At 38.6% G+C, this 24,275-nt stretch overlaps 1 protein-coding gene across 7 annotated transcripts in view; it reads left to right on the top strand.

The window, feature by feature from the left end:
- Positions 1-24,275, top strand: part of SOX6 (SRY-box transcription factor 6) — a 369,483-nt gene that overhangs the window by 267,256 nt on the left and 77,952 nt on the right. For 5 of the 7 annotated variants that reach the window (XM_058025836.1, XM_058025840.1, XM_058025842.1 and 2 more), the window contains exons 8-9: positions 4,246-4,369; positions 12,620-12,699. In XM_058025836.1, coding sequence (XP_057881819.1) covers positions 4,246-4,369; positions 12,620-12,699 — 204 coding nt within the window. The remainder of the gene's footprint in view (positions 1-4,245; positions 4,370-12,619; positions 12,700-24,275) is intronic. The other 2 variants (XM_058025839.1, XM_058025841.1) reach the window with 1 other exon arrangement.

The raw sequence follows: 24,275 nt of genomic DNA on the forward strand, positions 1-24,275 counted from the left end.
AACTTGTGCTGGAATAGTCTGTTAGATTCAAAGCAAATCTCAGGATTTTTACAGTTTGAGAACAGGGTCCAGCGATCTAATTGGTTGAAGAAGGGGGTGGCAATTATTTTAAATAATAAGGCTGGATTATTGTAGGCAATTAGAGCATATTTAGCCATTCAAACTGCTTTATACTAGTGCTGGGTATAATAAAATAGAAAAAAAAAGCTATAAAGAAGAGATAAAAAAATATAAAGATTGTGTTTGCTCTCTAGCAAAAAGATGGCACTTTTGCTCTTTACTGAAGTAGATTGTACAGAGAGAGGCAGCTTGCGAAGTTTGATCTTCTAAAGGAAGAGGAATTCATCTGCCATTATAGGGTGGGATTACTTCTGCTCTTGAAACCTGTGATCCTCACAGCTAAGCAGAAATGTGTGAGCTGCTTCTTTGCTTGCAGTGCTGCCACCCTTTTCTCTGAATGCCTTTACTTCTCTACTTGCAATGTTAGTTGTTGTAGAGGCAGCTTTGAGTTTTAAAGATAAAACTCTTCCTCCTCTTCAATCTTACTAAATGTGCTGTGCTCCTTATCCAAAAGAGGCAGATCATTTTAATTCAAAGCATTATTTTTGTATAACATATCACTCTGGCTTACATTTTCCATGCAGAACACTAACTATCAATGACTTTTTAACAAGGAGGATTGTTCAGCCTACTTCTGAGATTATCACTCACAGAACTGTGGGACAAAGCAGTGTAGATTTGCCCAGTTTATCAAGCAGGACACCAGCTTTTATTATTTCAGGGAGAATCAAATTGGAAGTTGCTTCTTGAACTAATCAGGGCTGATTTGCTCTAAAGTTGCTTCCTGACTTAGATCTCAGGCAAGGAAGTGCTGTAATCAGTTCCCAAGGGCCGTCAGAGTTGTGATGGGATATTAAAAGAATGGTACACTATCTTTAAAATGTTCCCTAATCCTGGCAGATTTTTGTGTTTAACACAGTTAAACCTGAGCTTGTTGTATAGAAACAAAGATTAATTTCATGAGGTAGCTTTATGCAAGAATCGAATGTACTTGAGGCAGCAGAATTGAATATTGGAGAGAATATATTCCAGTCTCCTCCAGGGTTTGTACATTCAGCTAAAAATACAGACTGGCAGAATTGTTCAAAATCAAAAATTTACTACCCTTTAAAAAAAACTCCAAAAAACAAAAAACAACCAAACCCAGAAAACCACCCAAAAAACACCCTCAAAAAAAAAAACTTCATGAAAGAGAAAATGAGTCCCCCTGAGTGTCTCTGTTTGCATATTAGCCCATAGCATGGGCTCTGCCAAGTTACTCTCTGACTGACTGCTGCAGATGCTCTTTCTCAAGTATTCTGAGTGAGATCTTTAGTGCAAGTCTTTGGGGACAAACAATAGCACCTGTTCCTCACAAGATAGCAGCCCAGTTAGTCCATTCATGTATCTTTAATGAAGCTCTGGGGCAGATGGCAAAAAATGGCATCATCAACGACTTAGCACAGAGGAGACAAAAGGGGAAAGTGCCGATCCAACAATGTGCTATTTTTACGAATGGGAAGAGACAGAGTCAGAGTGTTTCTTGGGCATCTGCTCCCGTCTTGGTTTTCAGAAAGACCTGAGGAACATCTCAGCAATTAAAATTTCTGGGCATGTAGCCGATTTTATGAAGTACACCGATCAACCCCTCCTCCCAATTTCTCCCACTCTCAGTAAAGTCAAACACATCATCTTCATAATAAAACTCTCAGGAATAGAAATTGTCAAAAATTAAGGAGTTAACTGGATTTTTTTTTGCATTCTTTTTATGTATTTAATAGTTCTGTGACCAGTGATACTTTCACATTCTCTTCCTTTTCAATGCTTATTTGTGCTTTTCAGTTGACCTGTGCTGAAAATGGACACCTATGTATATAATAATTCTGTGTGAAACCAACACTTATGTAGGAATAGTATTTCATATGTTCCAGGGGGAAGACCCGTGGGAGGGAATGGTGGCCTTTCAGTATGAGCTTTTTTCAATCTGTTTAAGTCTCTTAATTTTAAATACAAACTTACAGGCTAAATGTAACCTATAGTCAAAGTTATGCTGATTTATATAGACTGAAGACCTACTCCTGAATTCAGAGTAGGAAGAATAGCAGATAGCCAGAACTTGAAATGGTAATTCCCCACACTTGCAGAAGTGCTTTTATTTGAGAGTTTAAACAAAATCTATAGAGCTGACTGGATCAAAATCTACAGGAATGCATTGTAGGATTTGGTTATGATATGTTTCAAATTATCTTTGTGACACAATGGAGTGAAATGTTGCTGTGGGTATGTTTGCACCTTCACTCAAACCACAGCACTCTGATCTCTGCTGCGTCTTGTGAGACTATGTTGGAGTCTTGTACCTTTGCAGCTCCATGTAAATGCTTTATGTGGGGTATATTTTTTATGATTTTGGCTCCATTTCATTAGATGTAATTTAGGAACTACTGCAAATTTTTTGCAAGTTGTGTTGCATTGAATTTCTTCCTGTACGATTGCTTCTATCAGACAAAACGTGTGGTTTTCCTTTGCTGTGCTCCTGTAAAGCCAATGTATAGAAACACCGGCAGCAAAGCCAGCACCACCATTTTATCAGAGCTGAATGCCTGTTCTGGGCACATGGGGATCAACTCCAATCTGACCAAGTTTAATGCATAACCTAAAACACACAGCCAGGCTTACCTCAGCTAAAATGAGAGAAATAGCTGTGTAAAGCTAGTTTCTTTCACGCCCCAGTGCTATAGCAGTAATTGCACAAAGACTTTTTTATTATAAGTTGATTTTCCTGAGGAATGGATTCAAAAAGTACTGTAAAGTGTTTATTTTTTGCTTGACCTTTATTAACCTCCATCTTAGGGCTTTCCCAAGAGAAGAGTTGTTGGTAAATTAACCCTCATAGAGACACACAGTAGCATTTCTGCACTGCATCAATGGTTGTGAAAGCAATGGGGATATGACAAGAAAATTTGGCACTATTTAAACAATGTCATAGGTCAACATATGGGATTTGACCAAAAAAGTTTTTTAGGAATTAAATGCAAAAAATTGCTTGAAGTGTACTTTAAGTTTTTAATAGTATTTAATTCCACCGATTTATGGTACAATGAGGGAGGTTTTTTTTCTGCCTAAACCCCCATTTTTTTCCTGCATTTACTAGCTTTGATATATAAAGCATTATAGGTTTGCTTAACTGCTAACCAGAAAATATATAGTCAAACCCTTGGGTATGTCTGGGGTTAAGAAATGATGGATAAAAATTCTTTGAGATCCTAGCCACTGTCTCTGAAACACAGGTACTGTAAATTAAGGAACTAGGAAATTACCTTATGGATTTAACAGGCATCACCTTATCACATAATTCTCTATATGTTGAATACAAATGCTAGTATAAGGAGAAGAATTTTTTTCTTTGTGCATGTTTGTGGTTTTTCGATACATTTATTACGGTCAAATTAAATTTGATATAGTAGGTTTTGTTCTGAAATGGTCTCTGAATGCAGCTCCATAATTACCAAGCTACATGATAGCACATAAAGCACATAGTTTTATAACTACTTAGACAGACAAGCAATTTATTTCTTATAGTGAGGTGTGGCAGAGTATGTTAGTTTGTTTAGGAGCCAAGATGTTGGAACCTTAAATCTTAAGAGTTGTGGTGTTGACTAGAAGACTCTTTAGTACTCTGGTGAGATTTTGAAATAACATACCTGAGCTGTTGGTATTTATGTGAACCATGTTGTAAGATCTCAGAATTAAAATTTTCCTAAGGTTATTAAAATCTGAACATCAAAGTAGATATTGCAGTGTTAGGCTGCTTTTAAATGCTCATCACTCTGCGACCAAAGATGAGAAAACCTGTGAAAAATTAATAGAAATAGATACCACACTGCATTTAATAAAAACTTTGGTATGTTTTGTACCTTTTTACCTTGTGCCAGGACAGGGAATACTAATTAAAAGAAACTGAAGCAAGGTAATAGAAAACCAGGAAGAAGTAGGGAAACGTGCAGTTCACCGAGACTGTTGCACCTTTGACACTGAGGGAAAACAATGTTTGTGAGGGCTTTGATGTGATAATGTGAAGTTGGCAGGGATTGCATTAAGGGGAAGGTTCCGGGGGACTGTGTGAACGCAAGAACACTATCAGTGCTGGAGAAATACCTGTCAAGACAAATTTGTGCTGTTTCTGATCAGAGGCTCTCTTCTGTTTAGCAGGTTCAGGGTCACATGCCTCCGCTCATGATCCCAATTTTTCCACACGACCAGCGGACACTGGCAGCGGCTGCTGCAGCCCAGCAGGGATTCCTCTTCCCCCCAGGAATAACATACAAGCCAGGTAAGCTCACGGGGATGCGAGCCTGTTGCTCATTTTAAAACACGAACGGTAACTTCTCATGTGATCTGACTCATACAGATGATACACAACAGGCAGAGCTGGCTGGAAATTATTGCAACTCCATTTGAAAAAATAGTCCTGGATTTACGGAGGTGGATAGACAATTGGTTATTGAACATCATGTTTTTTTTAAACTTAATTTCCACAAAGTTGTTTGCTTAAATATAATGCCCAACTTGCCTAGCAATTTGCATCTGCTCTGCCCTATACAAAAGCTACATGTCTTTAATTAATTCTGTTATCTTCAGAATATTTGTGTTTTGTGGGAAAATTCTTGCTCTTTTGTTTGATTTCAATCCGGTTCATAAAAGGTTTCAGTAGTTCAGTTCGAGTCATCATTCAGACTCGTAGCAGGTCACATAACCTTGCAGTGAAATATGTTTTGAGATGATTTAGCAAATGTTATGATTTCTTTCTTTTTTTCCTCTGAGTTTACAGGACTCCTGGGGAATTCAATTAGGGATATAATGGTTTGAAGCTACTTTCAGAGCCTCCTTGTAAACAGGGCTTTAAATGTTTAAAGACACTTTGCCAAAGGAATTCAATGTAGGAAGATATTTAAGTAAATAAAAGTCAACCTTATTTTCATTTGTACATTCTTTGTAAGTGACCTCAGTCCAGAAGCTGCAACCTTATTTCGCTCATTAATAGTATTCTCTGTCAAGCTGCCTTTAGCATATTAACCTGATAACTAATAACTACAAAACATAAATAACTGGGATTTTTTTATTCATTAAATATGAAGCGTACAAAGTAAAGCATTGATCCTGTTGCCACTGATATTAGTGGTGCTTTTGCTGTTCCCTGACAGGAACAGGGTCAAATCCAATGTAAAGCCTCACAATAGATGATGTAAACAGCATGCTAATTAAAAGCCAGGTTGAACCTAGAATCTCTTCTAGCAAGTTTACTTAGTATTAGATGAAGTGGAGCCAAGCAGGATTTCAGCAAGTATTTCCGTTTGTCCTGCTCCCTTCTGCCTCTTTAGTCCAGATATGTTCCTCTTTAAACACTGATTTTTTTGTCTAGCTATCTTACTTTCAGGTTTTGAAATCCCAAAGTTCTTGTCTGATTTTACAAACTGCGCACCCATCACTACCTCACTACAGTTAGGGACCAAAGACAAAGTGTTACCAGTTGTGGAAATTACCTAAAATACTCTGATTAAATCTTATTTCTCACAGAAAAGAGAAAGAACATGCTTTCCTTGCTTTTTCTGTTTGAATATGAGAAGCTTTCTGAGTAGTGACTGTTAGTGACTAAGCTGATGGTTGTGCTGCCCCCTGAAAGGCATTATGTTCAATCATGTTGTGTTAATTTTGGCTCAGAGATTTCTGGGTACAAGTATGACTTAAGAAGAAGAGTTACCAGCATGTTTTCCTGAACATGACTGATTTTCTGGACTTATTCAATAGTGTTCCTCATAGTACCTATCTAACTTGATCCCATTGGCCTCCTGACAGGAGGTGATGCAGCTTTAGGGCATTTCCTTACTTCCCAGAATGCACAAAGAGAGATGTATAACAAAAGTTAGAAGAATGAAATGCAGGAGGAAGCCTAGGCCTAGATATCTTGGAAAGCAGTGAAGCTGTTTGCTGGTGTTAGAGGTTTAATTCCAGATGATGCTAGTTAAAAGCCAGAAGTCACAATGATCTGATTATAACCATTGTCTTTAAAGAAGATAGAATTTATACCTTTATTCATATATTTATATCTTTAATATATATATTTAATTCTACTGCATGTGTGGCAAAGGTATCTGGGCAGGTCAGTAGCGTCTGTCAGAGACACATTTTGATAAAAAAAGTGCTGTAACTACACTTGGTATTGATTAATTCCTATTTTTGGCACTCTCGGCACAGTAGTTAAGGAATTAATGAAACTGGAGATTAAGGTATACTCTTTCATAGAGAGGGTTCTTCAAAGTAATTTCTGAGGAATATTTATGAACTTGACTGCTACTACCTGTACTCTTCTACTTTAGTGAGAAATGAAACTTTCCCTTGCAGAACTGTCGGGTTAGACTTGCTGGTGCCTCTGAGGGAAGAGAGGAGATGGATTAACCCTTCAGATGCTTGCCAATTTCTTTTAGGTTACGTGTTTAGCTTCTATTCTATTTTACTGCATTTTGACATCGGCAAGACTGAGTTTTGACCCTGCCAGTTTTACTTGACATTCAGAAAATACAGTGAGAGGCATTTCAATAACAGCAGCAGTGGGGACTAAGTATGTTTGAAACTGACTGTGTCATTTAGGGAATGTTGAATATTGTGTGCACAGTCACTTAATCTGCTTTGCCTGTAAAACAGGCTAGATATAAGCTGGCTCCAAAGTGGGAGCACTGGAGCAGTGTTATTGTGACAGGACAGCCAGGATGAGAAGTCCTGCCTTGGTGTGCAAGCAGGGGTATGATTATGTGTCCATGTTCACACAGAAATATCTTCCTGGGCTAAATTGGGAACCAATTTCATGGCTGTTTAGTTCAATGCCAAGGTAGCAGTTAGTGAGTGCTGCTGCAGATTTGCACACAAATGCTAGGCCTTGGAGAAATAAAATGGTATTCTTTAGCAAAATAGAGTAGTTTGTACACTCAACTGAAGGTCCTGTAGAAGAGAGGAGAGTTTATTAGGTTTTGAGACCCTTCCAGTACATGCCTTGCTGCTCATGAACTTCTGAGATCAGCAAATCATTAGGAGCAGAAAACTTAAGGATTTCCTGATACTCAGCTATGATAAAGCCTGACAGGAGAAACTTTCCTTCTGCCTGGCAGAATCTATAACACTGAGATGGCTGTAACCCTCCCCCCACAGTATTTTGGAGCTCTAGGAGGTGAAACAGGCCAAAGTTAGCAAGTGCTGATGACAAGTAATAATTGCATTAGAAAAAAAATCCCCAAAGTCCCATGCTTCCTTATGTATCTCAAAGTCATGTAATATAATTTTCCGGCATGGTAAGTACTAATTGAGAAATCAGAGCTGCATAGACCACCTAATTAATTTTTTATACATATTTCAGTATTTATACTGTATACCGGATTAATTAAAACTTTAGGGCGCTGTGCATCTCAAATGACTGTTGTGACTATTGACCTGCAGGCGTTTGACGAGCCTCGTAGAGTACCTGGTTGTGGGGGCTGCCACTGATTCCAGGGGGAAGCTGAGAGTGGCAGCTGTTAGGAAGCTAATACTTGGCCAGAGATGCTACACAGTTAATAGAATTATTTTGCATTCCGAGGAGAGCAAAGCAACTGCGCTGGCTTTCTGACTGTGACCACTGCACTTACTGCTTGGAACTGGTGGGCAGCATGGGTACCATTATACCTCCTCTCCCACTGCAATTTTCCCTTCATTTAGCTAAACACATGCATCCAGAAAAGTTTAGTGGGCTGGAGTATCCTTGAACATGATTATTGTGTCCCCGTTAGCGCCCTGGGTCAAGGGGACAACGCAATGAGGAGGAGGAGGATAAAGGAAGGGCAGTTCCCTCCTCAGTCTTTCAGTGACTAAAATATTACTTTAATCAAGTTTTGTAGCTGAGGGGGAACAGGGAAGCAGGAGGATGATGTAGTAAAGATATAAAGCAGTGCTAGGTAGGAGCCAGACCATAAGCAGAGCAGATCTCAGAGCTATGGTTTGCTCTTAGCAGAGGGTAAGAGGGCTGATGTCCATACCAGTTGCTTAATGGCACTCCATGAGACTTCAAAATCTATGATCACTTTTGCTTTAAAATGTTTTGTACTGTTCCATTTCTTTGCCAGATCTGGAAAGTATCTCTCAAAAAGATTATTGAAAATAAAGACATCGAGTGGAGTAAAACTCAATTTAGACAGGTTTGTTGAGTGATATGCTGCAGTGTATTTTCAAAGCTTTTTTTTAATATTTCATACAAGAATGATATAAACCCCATGATTAGACTAGGTAAGAAACAGCCCCTATCTAAACACATAGAGTATTTGACTTTATGCACAAAAATAATTTACAAGATATTTTGTTATGCTGCGATGCAACGTGAAAATGGAAACTGTTTTCCTAGGCTGGTGGCAGGAACAGAGTCAACATTTTGGCCTGGTTTCTGTTTCTCATTGCACTGGGGCAAATCAGAGAAAGTAATATTAGGGAAAGCATGACAAACAAAACTGTCAGGCTTATTGTCATCAGGCTGGACTTCAGAACATTCCAATACTGTGAAATATTTGTCATCAAACTAATTAAACTCCTTGATTACTGTAGCTAATCCACATAACTCACATAATCTTAGATGTGTTGGATTTCTCTGATATCTGACATTGCAATTTCCATTTGGAATAGGTCTTTCAGAAGTCTTTCCTAAAGTTCTCAGGTGGTTTAGATTTTCCATATCTAAGTATTCTTTTTTTTAGGTAAGGAAATAGGCTGCTCTTCCTCCTGGCAGGTGAAAACAGGAGGCACACACCAAATCCACTGTGTACTGGTTTCCTGTGTGTCTTTTCATGGCTTCATGAGTCCTTTTTCTAATGGAAATTCCCCAGGACTGAGTTAAAGGCTGTTAAGTGTCCCCTGTTGGGTTTTACTTGGTTGGAACAAAGACTTTGTAACCTTGGGATTTGTTGTAGCAATCATATGTGCCTCAGTCCTAAATATTGGTGTAGAAGCTGGAAACGATGGTGAGCAGCTGGATATTGACAGGTAGGACTTTGCAGCGAAATGTGCAAATTTCATAATTTTGCAAACATTACCTGCAGATAGAAAATTGTGGGGGAAGCTGGTTTTGCTGCAACATGAGAATGGCATTAAGGCAGACAAGGCAGGACAAACATACAACTGAAGGAGTGCCATGGGACAGGGGAGATGCTCCATGGTATTCCCTTAGTCAGTTACCTCTGTTTACATCTTCCTCAACGTTGATGGCTCTGGACAAGCAAAATTCATGCCCTGCATGGGAATACTGTGGGAGTGTCCTCCTCTCTCTTTGCAGTATCCCAACAGCACCTGAGGTACTCTTTGCTCTGTTATATCTGGAAGGATGGGGCCCTGGAATTGCTGACCACTTGCAGCTCTTCCAGCTCCATTTCCTCTCAGTCCATGAATGTGAAGAGACAGACTTTAAGTTACAATCCCAAAATGGTGGGAACATCATCAAGCCAAAAGCTTTGTAACTCAGATGAGGAGAGCCAGCTTATGTCTTACAATTGTGTTTTAGGAAAGACTGGTAATAAGGCAGCACCTTCCCCCTACTCTGGGTCTCACAAAAGCCAGACATCCTTTTCTCACAGCACACAAAGCCTTGATCTGAAAGCTAAGTCTACACATCCTATAAATAAAGTCTGCTAAGCTTCATCTCTTTATCCAAGACAAAAAGAAACATTTACATTATTTCTGTGTAGAATAACACAGCACAATTGCTCACTGCTTTTATTCATTTGGAAATGTTGCTCAACCTGACAAACGAAACAGAAGTCTGGCATAATTTTCCATGGCTTGTAAACACCAATTTATATATAAACAACAGCAGCCAAATGTAAATAGACAATCAGCACAGCATGGAGATTGAAAAGATCAGTTTGCAAAACATGACAGATTTTCTTCTTCCAGCATTCTTCTTACTCCTGGTTATCAAAGGCCAGCACACACCATCGCTTAAGGCAGACCTGTTTGAACATGTGCTCCTGCCTTTTGTACAAATTTAAAAGAATAGTTCCTCACGCAAGCATTCCAAATTGAGAAACAAATTTGAAAAAAATTGCTGCAATACATTGACTGATTTCTCGGCAAGACAGCTATGGAGGAGCTTCTTGATCCATTCTTGCATTGAGAAAAAGAGAGGGGGAAATATGTACCTCTGTAATTAAAAATTAAATCCAGAGCACTCCTTGCATGCTCAGTTTGCTCAAGGGAGAAAGAAGTACCTTTGCTCTGCTTTTAGTCCTCAGTGTCAACATAGTACTCCAGAGCTGAAGAAGTATTAATTTTTGTTCTCAGCACAAAGATGCTGCTGACCTACCAGGACTCAGCCATAATTTAACACACTACAATTAGGGCAAAAAGGGACAGTATTGGGTTTTAATAACTGATAAATGACATAACCCTATGAATATTCTTCTTCCTGCAACAAGAGACAGCACTGTCGCCAGCAGGTGAGCGAGAGAACACTACAGGGTGTGGTGAAGATACTATTAAATTAACTGTGAAGCCAAAAACTCTGTGTGTGCATGTGCGCATGTGGGTATAAAATATCTGGCTATTTCAAACCATAGGAGCATGACAGCTGTGAAAAAGGAGTGCCGCAGGGAATTCTTTTAGAGTTTGGTTTTTTTTAAAATATGTTTGACATGGAAAATGTTTTAGTACAAATAAAGCAACTGGTATTGAACTTAAAAAGTGTGTGCAGAGGGGGAGGGAGAAAGAAGAGATTGCTGTGTGGAACAGGGATGAATAATTCATGATATTTAAAGAAAGAATGCCTCCGAAATGTTCTGCAAGGCAGTCCATGCTGATAAGTCGGATGGTTATTTTCCCCCCCATTTAAAGCATCATTAATTCAACATCTTTGTGATTTTTTAAAAAAAAACCTTGTAAGATATTTCTGAAAGAAACATTATTTAACTTAGATTAGGATCTTATTTATTCAGATAATTTGATATAAATATCAAAGAGACGAGTGGAATTATTTAACCATAAAGAGACAGCTTAAGTACTTTAAGAATATAATCTAGAAGTTTTTTTTGTTGGTTTTGTTTTTTAAAGAAAAAAATTCTAACATCATTGCACACTAAAATCAACCTCATGGAATGGGGAAAATAAGAGGAGATATTTTGAACATTACTCCATAGGACACCAGTACAATATAGTGTGAGTGAATGCATTGTAGCAGAGCTCCATATGCAATCAGAATCCAATTGTTACTGGACTGTGTACAAGCACATACTGTGCTCAATGGCCTGATGAGGTATTATGGATATGATGCAAAGAGACCTTGTGGATTAGACATGTACAATTTATTAAAAAAAGTGAAACAGCCAAACATTTTAACTGAACTGGATATAATCGAACTTGATGTGGTAAAAAGAAAGAGTTCTGAGGAGTCTGGTGACTGCAAAGATTTTAGCTATTGTTATTTATTTGAGGGGTGACAAAAATCTAGTTTTTGGAATGTCCTGACTATATTATACTGGATTTCTGTATTTTCCCTTATTGCTACATTCTGCTTTCAGCATGGAAGATTTTGTGTAAAATAGGCTGATTATTGTAAAAATATCTAAAAACCGCACAGCCTGTTGAAACGTAGCTTGCAGATAGTATGTAACACTGATTTTAAATAAGTAGCTGGAGCCAAAGTGATATGCCATTAAATCACAACTTCTTATCCATCACTCTATTCATTTTTATATTACAGATTACACTGCTAAACTATTCCAGCCTTCTTTTGTTCCCCACATTAACTAAGAGTCCAGATGGCACTGTGTGCTGCACACCTATGGAACACCCATAGATATGGTATAAGACATCATGTTACAGTTCTTGATTTGGAAATTTTAGTACCTGAATTCTGAGGTAACTGAGCACCTGTCTAATCTATTGACTTCAGTAGGCCCACAGATCTAAGAGAAAATTAAAATTGTATTTCAAGCTATATTAAAAGGTGATTTAATTTTGTTCTTCTCTATGACCACCTTAAGGGAGTTGTCCCAAGACAGAGAATCCCAAAGGAAAACAAGAAACCTCAACCTGTGTTGAGTCAAATGGGTACATGTCCACTTGACACTGAAAAGAAATCACCCTGCATTAAACAGAACTGATATTTCTTGGGTTATAATAGATTCTTTTATTTTTTTAAGAAATATGTGGTGAAAACTAAAAAAAAATTTTTGCTGTGGGAGCCACTGAGGTTTCCTGGGGTATCTCATCTGTGTGTCTGTGGTTGTAAGACCCATTTTGTGCCCAGGCTTCCACGCTTGATTTGAACGTTAGCTTTGGAAATGAAAATCACGAGTATCATATTTATGTTTTGCCAGTTTGCCTACCAGCTATCTGCTAACAAAAAAAGTTCCAAGGGAGCATGGCAAGTCCGTGCCCAGCGAAGCCTTTTGTTTTTGCAGATGTTTGGGCTTAGAGGAGTGCTGTGGAGCACAGGCAATCCTGGGGCCTTGTTTGCACTTGTCTGCTGCTATTCTCTGCTCATTGTCTGAACCTGCACGCATTGTTCTCCCGACAGGTGATAACTACCCTGTGCAGTTCATTCCATCAACAATGGCAGCTGCTGCTGCTTCTGGACTCAGCCCTTTACAGCTCCAGGTATGTGCCAGAACAAAAAAATGTGGGATGGAAGCCAACATTTTAGGGGAAAACTGCTAACCAGCTGTATGCTAAATAATAGCCTGAATGTTAAATAATTTTTGAGCGCAGCCCAGGAGGATTAACACCTTATGTACTTACAGTGCAGCAACGTGCAGCCAACCTTGATACTGTGAGTGAAAGACATTGTTCTGTGTGTTTTATACTGGCAGTTAATGGTATTTTTTTTAATTTATATGAACAGTTGATGGGAGATAAGTTCAAAGATTTTTTTAACTTTATTTTCATGTGGTTGCTCCTCTGTAGCTGCAATGCACTATCTATAATTGGAGCAGTCAGTGTATCCAAACAAAAGTGCATTATTGGGTTTTTCTTTTTTCCCTTTTTTTTTGACTGTGTGGTGCTGACAATACAATAAATTGCACACTCTTTTAGCTTCTGTATTAAGGTAATCTCAACCTTTCTGTGCATTAAGCTGGTCAGAAGCCAAACATGGTTAGAGACTTAGTTTGGCCATTTATTTATTTTTGGCACATATAGAATGAAATGATGTGAAAGAAAGATTTATGTGCCATATTATTAGCTAGCTTCTTGTGGCAAGAAGTTTTTAATTTCAGAAGAAAAGACACAATAATGTCATAAATAATGAAGAAACAGTCAAAAGCTTTCAGAGTTAAAATGTGTGGAAAGAAAGTGACAGTGAACATGAGAGGAAAGGCCATTAAAGATGCATGTAACTATTTACAAGTAAACCTTTGAAACCCCTATTTGAGTTAGGTTAGACTCAGGTTCAGAAGCAAAGTAGGAATAAATTGTGCCTAGAGTAGCACAGTATTGCCATACTAATATCTAAATATCTACTTTTCTTTGGTAAAGCAAAGCTACCTTTCTGTGGTTAATTTTTTTCTAGAGGGGTCAAAGCAGATTAAAAATCCTTTCTTCTTTGCCCTATGTTGTTATTCTTGCCAAATTAACTTAGGATAAGTGACAATGAGACCAGAACTTGTTCATGCACCCCTGCTTATTGGTGGTCCAGAGCTGACAAGAAAGACTCCTTGAGCTTAGGTCTGACCTAACCTCAAATAAACATTTGAAAAGGGGATACCCTGACTCTGCAGGCAAAGATCTCTGAAAAATAGTTTTGGGTCATAATAATATGATGTTAAGACTGTACCTCGGACAGGATTGAAACCAAAGGGAAGTTTCTCAAAAGGAAAAATAGCAGGTATCTTTAGAAAGCCATTTGAGTACTTACTGAAGCAAAATTCTCATTAGCTTTAGTTGGGAAAATACTGTAGAAATCAGCTTTGTGAATAGAGAGACTATTTTTGCTGCCTTTGAAATGCACTAAAACAAATAGTGAGCCTACACAAGACTGCAAGGCAGGAAAGGATGAAAACTCTTCAACTGTCAAAGAAACGGGATCTAAACCACAGACATTCTTGCTTCTTTTCTTTTACATGATCCATTTGTAACTTGACCCACATATTTGCACATCAGACTTGATCTGAACCTACAGCAATAATGCATTTTCATTAATTTGCAGAAATGATAGACTGAGTTGTTGAACATGACGAGAACAATTAGAGAGAAAACAACCAGCAAAAATGTGTGCTAGTAAATTCAGGAACATTCAGGTTTGGGGGTCTGAATTTCCATTTAGGCATATATGCTGTAAAAGAATTTTTTTGTTTGTGTGTTTCCCCCCCCTTTCTATTTTGTTTGAATTTCATCTCTATGAGATTTCAAAACCTTTAATGTTTCATGGTTATAAGAGCTTAAATAACAGGACACTTAACCTTTGGCTGATACCTGCTCATCAGATTGTTAAAGTGCCTGAACTAAATTTTATTTACTCCTACTATTAATTTTCTCTTTGTGTCAATTCTCTGTGTTCTCTAAATGAGCACTTATTTGGGTGTGTTTGTTGGAGAGAAATTGTTGTTATACCTGATGCGTCATGAAGACTGTTAGGGGTGTAGCATTTCAGCTCATTTTTCCATCTTTGCTTCCCTTCCCCCTTCTTTCTCTGTTCTGCTGCCTTTCTTCCATGCACCCCACCCACTTATTTATTTACGTGAATGCTGTGACCATGGTATCTGAGTATTTCCCAAGTGCTTAAAAATACTGATCACAAAACTAATCTCTGCCCCTTTCAGGCAGTAGGAGAAATAGCTAATTTATTTGCAGGTTTGGTTTTGTTTCTACATGTGAGTGTGTGTGTAATATCCATGCTTGGAGAACCTGGGGAGGCAAAGCTATGTCAAGTAAAAGAGTTTTGCAGTAGCTCTAACATTTCAACTTTACCAGGGCAGTATTATTAATTCCAAAATTATTTTCTATAATCTGTATCCAGCTAAGGAAATTCTGCCAGCTTCAATTTTGTAATATCCCCTTTGTTTCTACTTATGTTTTCTTTTATTTGGATGATCATGCTCCAGGTATGAGTGTAGCAGCAAATTTTTGTTCTCATCTTCCTGTGTGTTAGGGCAACTTCTATGCAAGCTCTGAATCTAATAGAACAGAGAACCATTTTTTACCAGGTACATCATGTAACAATAGCAATTATTTCACAGAGGATGATTCTCCAGTGGGCAATTGCTAATTAATGATTTGCCTGACTTATTCAAGCTATTGTTATTAAAATGTACTTTCTCTGAATTCTATATTCATGTTCACCAGTGGATTATGTATCTCTGTGAGTACAAAAAACTTTACTGAAATCATATACAGCAGTTTCTCAAGTAACTGGTTTGAGTTTCATGGATAGTGCATGAAAAAAAAAAGAAAAAAAAAGTTCTCCTTCAGCAACAGACCAGTTTGACCCATCTTCTCTTTAGATTTTTGATCACATTGATTAGCTCATGGTAAATACCATTAATATTCACTTGTGGCTTTCAGTATCCTGAAGTGAAATAGTGACTACCACACTTTTATGCCAGTCCATGCTCCTGAATTGGTGGCTTGCTCTGCTTTGGATTGATAGCAGATAGTTTCTTTTGATCTGTGTACTGATCTCATGAAGGTGTCATTGACAACGTTGTTAGTAAAAAGACTTAGAACTCTGTCCTCCATACTTTCCATTGACATCTCAGCCCCATCTGACCGGTTTCCTCAACAAATCAGCCAAAAATTTAAATAATAAGCATGACAGGACCAAGCCTTGTTAGTACTTTTGGCATGAGAGGGGATCTAGATGATGAGGGAGCACTTCTCTAGGTATAGTCTGATCAGGAAAAACAAGCTCCTTCTGTTCACCCCTCCAGCCTCAGACAATTGTGAGTGAATAGTTTGCAGATTTATTACCAAACACATCTGTGCCATGTGAAATAGTTCTGATACCTGTGTGTAAGAAAAGCTTCTTGCTTTAATTAACCAGAATGAACTATTAAATCTGTCAATAATTTTCCTTTTGTTCCTCTTCACATACACCTTCTCTAGAGTTTTCCCCCTTTCCCATTTCCCCGAACTTTTTCCCAAGCTGTCAAATGCTTGCACTGATATCAACAGATCCTAGAGATGTGTGGCCAGCAGTCTTGCTCAGTGAGTGGACTTGATCATGAAATGCTTTTCCCAGCTCTCATGCTGCTGGTAGCAGGAACCTTGTTACTGGGAAGTCACAGTGGTGGCAGAGGTGGCACCTGTATGTCCTTACTTTCAAACAAGGGATGCTACTATATGCTGTTTAGGGTTTAAAAATCTCCCCTACCTTCATTCTTACATATTTCTACAAAGCTGTCTAGGAGATAAATCAGGAAGTGTCGCAACTCTCTCAGCCACGACTGATAAACTGTTGATAGAAATGGAAGCATTACAATGATGCTAGCTGGAGCTATTCCTAAACAAAGTGAGCTCTAGGAAAAAAAAAGCAAAACAAAAAAGCTTTCCCTCATAACTCTTTCCCCAAACTATTTGTGTAATTTGTCCTTCAGAATTTATCGCTTATAACACTAATGAACCTTGGCGAGTCTTAACTATAGTTGCAGCTGTGTTCCTGGAACCTGAAGTTTTTATAATACAGTTAAAAAAAAAAAGAGAAAATTTTAACTAAACACATATTTGCCTATCTGTTTTCTGCCCTCCCATCTTATCCCACTCCTCTATACTCTCTTCTAGTTGCAGACAAAGTAAATGACCTTTTTTTTTATACTGCTGGGTGCAGATCCAGTGTACTGCTGAAGCATTGCATAGCCTGCCTCAGGGGCACAGTATTAGTAGAGGGAAGGCCAAAGAATGCTATTTTTAGTTGAACAGTTCAGCAGATGGAGGCATGAATACTCATATATCTGAAGGTTGAGGGGTTTGAACCATTAATTTTGATAATGTATTTAACCCTGGGAACAATCAGAAACTGTAACTCCAAGGTTACAATGCTTTTGACCTTTAGAGAACAGAGGGCACTTGGTACAGTAAACAATATATTACATTTCTACTTATTCCAATTCTCTCACACGTATAAATTTCAGGGCATAGTTGACATTTGCTTTCCTCAGCTATTTTAGTGCTGGTCCTCAAAGTAAGTCAAGAAGAATGCAGGAAAGAGGCCAATGTAATGCGACAGTCATGTAAATATGGCCTTTAAATAGCTAAGTTGTTAAACGTGTCCCTTTATAAAGAAATATTATTCTCAGGAACCAGAATCGGGATGACTTATTATTTCAATGAAGTAGTTGTTTTAGTGGACAGCACTCTTGTGGAGTCTCCTCTGTTTGTTGTAACCTTAACACGATTTTTCAGCGGGGCTAATGTGATCTGATAGTGAGAGCTCACACTGGAGGTGATTTGGTCCCACTCTGGTACCACATCATGCAAAGTGATGTACCTGCCTTATGTCTTACTAAATGATGCATGCTCCTCTTCAACAAATATAGCAGTTAAATATCACGCAGCTTAAGTATTTCTAATTAAAATATCTCCATGTGTCAGCATATTGGTAATGTATTATTTTAATCCATTTATTTTGTTTATGAAACAGTGACATATGTTTAGATTGTGAAATATATGAGCCTTAAAAATCACTTTATTGAAGAAAATTAATTTCTACAATGCTGTCTCAGTAATGTGTTCACTCACCCAGTCAGTCACTGGCAGGGCTGCCAGTCTTAATGTTGGTTAGACACAGTTTAACAGTTTTATCTGACATAACACTCTCGAATGTAGGCAGTAATAATTTTTTCAAATGCAAGAAACCATGGGTTTTTCCATTTTCTTTCTTTCTTCCTTCTTTTTCTCCCCCTTTTTTTTTAACACAGCGAAGAATAGGGATTGGGTAAATATGAGAGAGATTTGGTGAGACCAATAAAAATTAAAAACAGGTAGTTACCTTTTCAAAGTTAGACACTGTAATTTGTTTGTCAGCGGGTAGATGTTTGGGTCAGCACTGTGAGTGAGTGACTGTCAGCGGGAATTCCTACAAGACAAGTAATTTCCCTCAATGTATTACTGACAGATTGCTCACTTCTTCAAATCACTAGAGAAAACAAACTTAATATTGTTACAGGCAGAGTTTCTGTCTTCATTAGCCTTATAGAATGATTTTATCTAGCATTCAAAGACTACTGAGCTCTAGGTGGACATATTTTAACAGAATGTTCCTTATTATGATACAGTGAATAGTGGTCTAAATTAAGGGGATGGTGTGTGAAAATTTCAGCATATGGAAGTAGTAAATTACATATTTTGGTCCTTTTCTCATGTAGAAATTTAGGTTGTAGCAGAGAAAGGAGAGAGGTCGAAAGAAGATTTTATTGAGGCTCTGAGAGACCAAGCACGCCCTTTAATGGAAATAAAATTAAAAATATGCCAACCTTGCAATACTCAGGAAAATTTAATTAAAATCAATGAAATAGTTATACTTGTGCCTTCCCCTACCTGAATGTTTATGTCTCTGTATGTAATATCTGTGTTATCAAGTTGAATTATATCAGTGGCAGTATCAATGAAAATGATGTCATGGAGTCAATATTTTACCATATGACCTCCTTTCTTTGCAGAATTTCTTAGTACTCTGTCTTCTCGTACTCCTTCTCATCTTCTGCCCTGAATTATCTGGCAAAGTGATTTTCATCAGAAAAGGACAGCCCATCAAAATTGAGAATTTTTGCAGTAAAATAACTCTTATGATTAATTTTTTTCCCCAGGACGATTTTCCTAGATCCCTCAGTAACATCACAGGGAAAAGGAGTCTCCCTCTTCTCTTCTAGTTGGCAAAAATGGACAGACAAACAAACAGCCATTGGCCAGAGTAATCAGCCTGGTGCAGTAGCTCTGCAGCTGCAAGAGCCTTTTCTCACCCATTTCATGCCCTGCACCTCCAATATCTGCTTTAAACAGCATTTCTTTGTTACACTACTGGAACGGTGTCATGTTATTTAATCAAAATTTATAGCAATGTTTAAGGAAGAGACTGTTCCTATAGTCTGTAGCAGTTCTAGGCAAACCCAGGTTCATTCATTCCTGGGCTGTAGTTTCTTTCCTCCCAGTGCCGGAAGGACAGTGGCCACCAGCCTGTCCCCCAGCCTGTCCCCCAGCCTGTCCCCCAGCCTGGCACCCAGCCTGGCACCCAGCCTGGCACAGCTCTTCTCCTCTTCCCTTCCCATGCCCAACCCCTCCTCCACCTTGGGAAGGGCTCCTGTCCTGCTCCTGCTCCCCTCTCCCAAGAGGGAAGCATTTTCAATCTGGCAGCCAGGGATGAGGCTCCTGGCAGGATTCCCACCTTGTGCACCCTCAGATCTCACCAAGCAGGACAGCTGCCTTCCAGGCCCATATGCTGTTCCAGGGGGAATTTACCATTGAGATCCTAAGTGGCACAGACATCAACTTACTTATCAGGAAACTTGTATGTTTAAAAGGATATCATGCTTGTAGGCTGGATGGCAGGAGGTTTCCTGAATCTCTTCAGTCTATATCAAGGCAGAAGCTGGAGCCCAAGTGACTGGGAGAGGCTGAGCCCCCAGCATCAACAAGATGTTCTTGCTGCCTTAACCACTGGCTGCCCCTCGCTGAAAGCCCAGGCTCTATTTTAAAATCATTGTGCTTTGCAAAGCTGCCTCCCTGGGGTATGTATTCACTCAGAAGCCAGTAAGAAGCAAATAAGTTACTGCTGCATTTACTGACAGAGCACCAGAGGCACCAGTACTACAGAGTGCCATCAGGGGATGAGCACGTTTTTTAAATCTCTTTTAAAACTGTGGCATCCCTTTGGGGAATAGGCTGGCTGTGAGGCATACTCTGAGCTGGCAGTTGGATTCCTTCAAGCTTTCTAGAAATGTATATGGTGTTTGCCTTACAGGAATTAGCTGCAAGTGAGTATGTTTCTGGAATTTTATTATACTTCTGATAACCATAGAGCAAGCTGCTTAATTTGGCTACAAATTACAAACACAAAGTATTTGTTCCTGTGATGGTGTTAACATGTTTGGTTGTTTAGGAACTAAGCAAGAACCAGATTAAAGACAAAAATATCTTTTAAGTCAGGTCTGTGCACAAAGGAAAATAATACATGCCAGTATTATCATTCTATCCTGACTAATTACTAGAGAAAAAAACCCCTTACCTTTCATCTGAACTAAAAGTTCTAATAACCAGGATGGTTTAGATTAGAGCTTCTAGGTATAAACTAACACGTGTGTGCTCAGAGAAAGCAGAAAAATTCTCTTAAAGATGCCTGGACCCAAAAGATATCATCACCTGCTTCATTTCTGAGGGTCCTTGATTAGAAGAGCATATGCCCTCCCACTGACCCAGTTCAAAAAAAGAGGGAAATTCATAGAAAATGAGATAAAACTCATCAAACTAGTGTGTAGACAATGCTATCACCAAGTTGAAGAGGCTTTACGGATGGTGAAATAGGAATGGTGTGGCCTTCAGGGCACTGCTTGTTTAAAATATGTTTGGTCTGTGATGTTTTTAGAATCCATATGATTGAGGAACTAGAAAAGTGTCCTAACTAGAAAGCATTGGATTCATCTGTCTGTTCCTCAGACTCAGCATGAAGGCTACATATGGCTGGAGGCACACCAGAAGGTTTGCATGTCAGTCCTGAAAAAGAGACAGGAGGGCGGAGCATCTTCAGGCGTACAAGAAGATCACACATCTCACTTAAATTTCAGTATTAAGGAATTATTTGAGGCTTAAAAGAATCTGTCACAAAATCTAGTGAAGTAGACATAATAGGGCACGTATTTTGGTGTTGTTCATGAATTATAGCAAAGCATGAAAACAAATGGAAAAGTATTTCAGGTGTAGGAATAGTGAGAGCGTGCTGTCAGGCCCACTGGCATTTTTGGAAGTGAAGTGAGAAATCAAAGAGGCAAAGTCCTTTCAATGCAGTTGAATCATTTGTGCTAGGCTCTAGACACAGAACAAGTCACCAGGTTTAACCAGTTTGCAGTGTTATTTAATAACACTTCTGTGAACTGTCCAGGGTAATTCATCCAGTACAGGCCCTCTCTTCTGCTGCTGTTTTCAGCACCTAGGGGAGGGTTGTTCAGGCTTCATAACCTGTTTAACCCAGTCCCAGCACTGCTGCTGAAGTATCATCACACCCACTGCAGTTCAGAAAGCACAGCAATCTTACACCAAATTCACATTTACTGGTGTAAAATACATCATCTTCCAATGAATTTATAATAGTAAGTTCCCAGTTACCTGGTTTTGAGGTGCAAATGTGATTTTTTTTTTCTTAGATGTAATTTTTATAAGCACCATTTGAATATGTTTTGCATAATTTTGTGTGTACTTCCTATAAGGAAATTATTTAATTTTCCTTGAAGGTGCATGAAAGTTCAAAATATATGGTAAAAATCAGTGTGAGCGATCTGCTAAGCAACTTGTAAAGCACAATTATTTCTAATGCTTTAAAATACCTGTAAGCGGGGCTTGTTTTCTGCTTCACAAAGAAAACATCTCACTGTTTTCTGCATTTAAATATACATTTTAACTATGTTGACTTATCAGGTAACGCAGCAGGCTGAACAGGGACAAACCATTTTTAATGGTATGTTAATTGAATGGGATGCTAGAGATGCACCTGAGTGACTTTTTTTCCCAGATGTGCCCCAGCTGACTGATAAAGCTTCTCCTGATCAGTAGAGCCAGCATATATTTATTATATCCCTGTCTTCTGTCCATTTTTACTAGTGAAAATTGTAGAATGGCTGCGAGCTACCACAGGAGCTGTCTCTCTTATAAAAGTAAGAAAACATTGCAGTTTCAAATCCCAAGCAGCACTTTCAAATATTCAGCTCTTAAATGTGGAGTTGCCTCATCATCTTCTCACAAGATGAGGATTCAGAGGTGGGAATTGGGAGAGGCAGTTTAAATGGGATTCTTCCTTTTGCCTGACTTGCACCCGTTTATTGTGGTGATGGTGTCTCGTTATTCTGTCATGGGAGCATGAAGGAATTTAATTGTTGAGCTTTTGCCTCTCAGTGTGCTTAGCAGTGGTGACTGCTCAGTTTCCTTGTTCTGTGTCTGCACAGTTCTGCATCGTCATGTTAAACAATTTCTCCACCTGGATGGTCAGAGAGGGAATGATAACACCAATCTATAGCAGATTTTAGGAGATATACCTAGAGAAGGTTTACTGCCCTTTTATTTTTTTTATCCCTGTGTCCTGATTTCCTTTTTTCTTGCTTATGCCTCAGTTTTCCTGTGTGCCACCAGGGTAACCGACCTAGAATGTGTACACTAGAAGCAACAATTGCACAAGCATCTCCTATAGGATTAGGAGAATAATGATGTTTTTAGACCCCTTCAGCTAAGATTGTCTGTTTTACTGGCAGTCGTACCAGTGACATGGATGTGTGTTCACTGGGAAACTCATTCACCAACTGATTTCACACAGCTCAACAAGCAGTTACTCATAATTGCTTGTAATCCTGATGACATGAGATTGAATGAAACTCCTGACTTTTCTCACAAAGCCCATCTATGTGTTAATGTTTTTTGAAAGAAATATCAGAAATTCTGAAATGCAAAATTTGAAAAGCTTTGATAGCTATCATCTCTTCAGCAAACTTACTGTAATTAATTGCTTTTCAATCATATAATTTTTCTCCCCTTATGTTGGGAGTTCTCATTTTTTACTCTAGCTTTAGTGCAGCAGACATTTCTATAGGTGAGTGTGTGAAACTATCTGAATTTGTGAGGTAGCTGCTTTTCATATAGACATCTCACATTTATTGTAAAAAATACTTCATATTAATAGTAAGAATAAAACCCAGAGTTTTAAGGAAGAGCTTCTGAAAGAATACTAGAAAACATTTAAAATTCTTCTTTTGAATAATCTGATTTACAGTGCACCAGAGAAGGTAGTACTAGGATATCATAAAGTGAATGAAAAAACCCGTGCTCTGATGCAACCTGGGTATATCTGGTTATATTTTCATATTTTTCTGATAGATCTGGGTATATTTTACTTTAAGTAAGTACTGCTTATTCACTTTCTTTGGATATAGCAGGAGTTTAAAACAGAAGAGCCTTGGTTGCTAGGTATGTTTGGAGCCATGCTGCCTGGTCCTTGCTTGGTCTCCTAGGCGAGCTCACTAGTGTGTTACCTTTTGTGCCATCCTCAATTTTTACAAGAAAGAATTTATGCTACAAAAATGGCAATAGCAAATTCTAATAGTGGCAAATATAGAAAAAATCACATGCGCATTTTACATTTTTTCTTGAAAAACATAATCTGCTGGAAACTTCAAATTACTTTTTCAGGCAAATACAGTTGTCCTTTGCTGTGACTGGCTTTCTACCAAAGGTATCTAAGCAGAGCGTCTCACAGTTATTTTGTAAAATAATAAAAAACTGTTGAAGATTTTTTGCAAATTTTCAAGATGTGTAGTACAATATACAATCTGGGAGAACACCACAGATAAGGCTATTGTGTTCTTTCCTGTGCATGGTAAATAACAGGAGAATTGTGATCAAAAAGTAGCATATCAGTCATCTGACAGCATTAAATGAAGGAATGCAAATCTTTGTGCTAAAGGGAAAGGTTTTACTGATGTTTCTCCTATCCTCCTGCAGAGGAAATGGTGATAGATATTTGATGAAGTATTTTTTCTTGATATTCACAATATTTTATTAGAAAAGTGGTTTTATTAATGCCCACATTTATATTTACTAGGATTACTTGATGGTTGCATTCAGATGTACCCAGTTCAAGTGCAGTGGTATTGCAGCAGCAGTGGATCCATTTCAGGAGGAGCACAGGGAAGATGGTGACTTGTTCAGGTGCACAGAGAGTATTTAAATGGAAGGTCTGAGGGATGATTCCTTCTTCCTGGATCCTGATGCTCACCCCATGCTGAGGTGGAACAAAACAGAATTCACTGCCTCCCCCGCTCGATGCTCCTGGGGTGAGCTGTGTCCCCAGGCTGGCCAGGGAAAGGATGAACTGGGAGGTTGCACTGTGAGAGTGCAAGATTCCTGCTTTAACAGCCTCTCATTAGGTCCTCCTCTGGAGAAAAATACAGCAGGGAAAAAAGAGGAGCTCTCAGTTTGGGCTTTGATCTTGCTTTCATAAACAACTCAAAGAATTTGCATGGGAGCAGGCAACTATTCCATTATTGTCA

This window comes from Melospiza georgiana, chromosome 6 (genome assembly GCF_028018845.1).
Source record: "Melospiza georgiana isolate bMelGeo1 chromosome 6, bMelGeo1.pri, whole genome shotgun sequence".
Classification (NCBI taxonomy): Eukaryota; Metazoa; Chordata; class Aves; order Passeriformes; family Passerellidae; genus Melospiza; species Melospiza georgiana.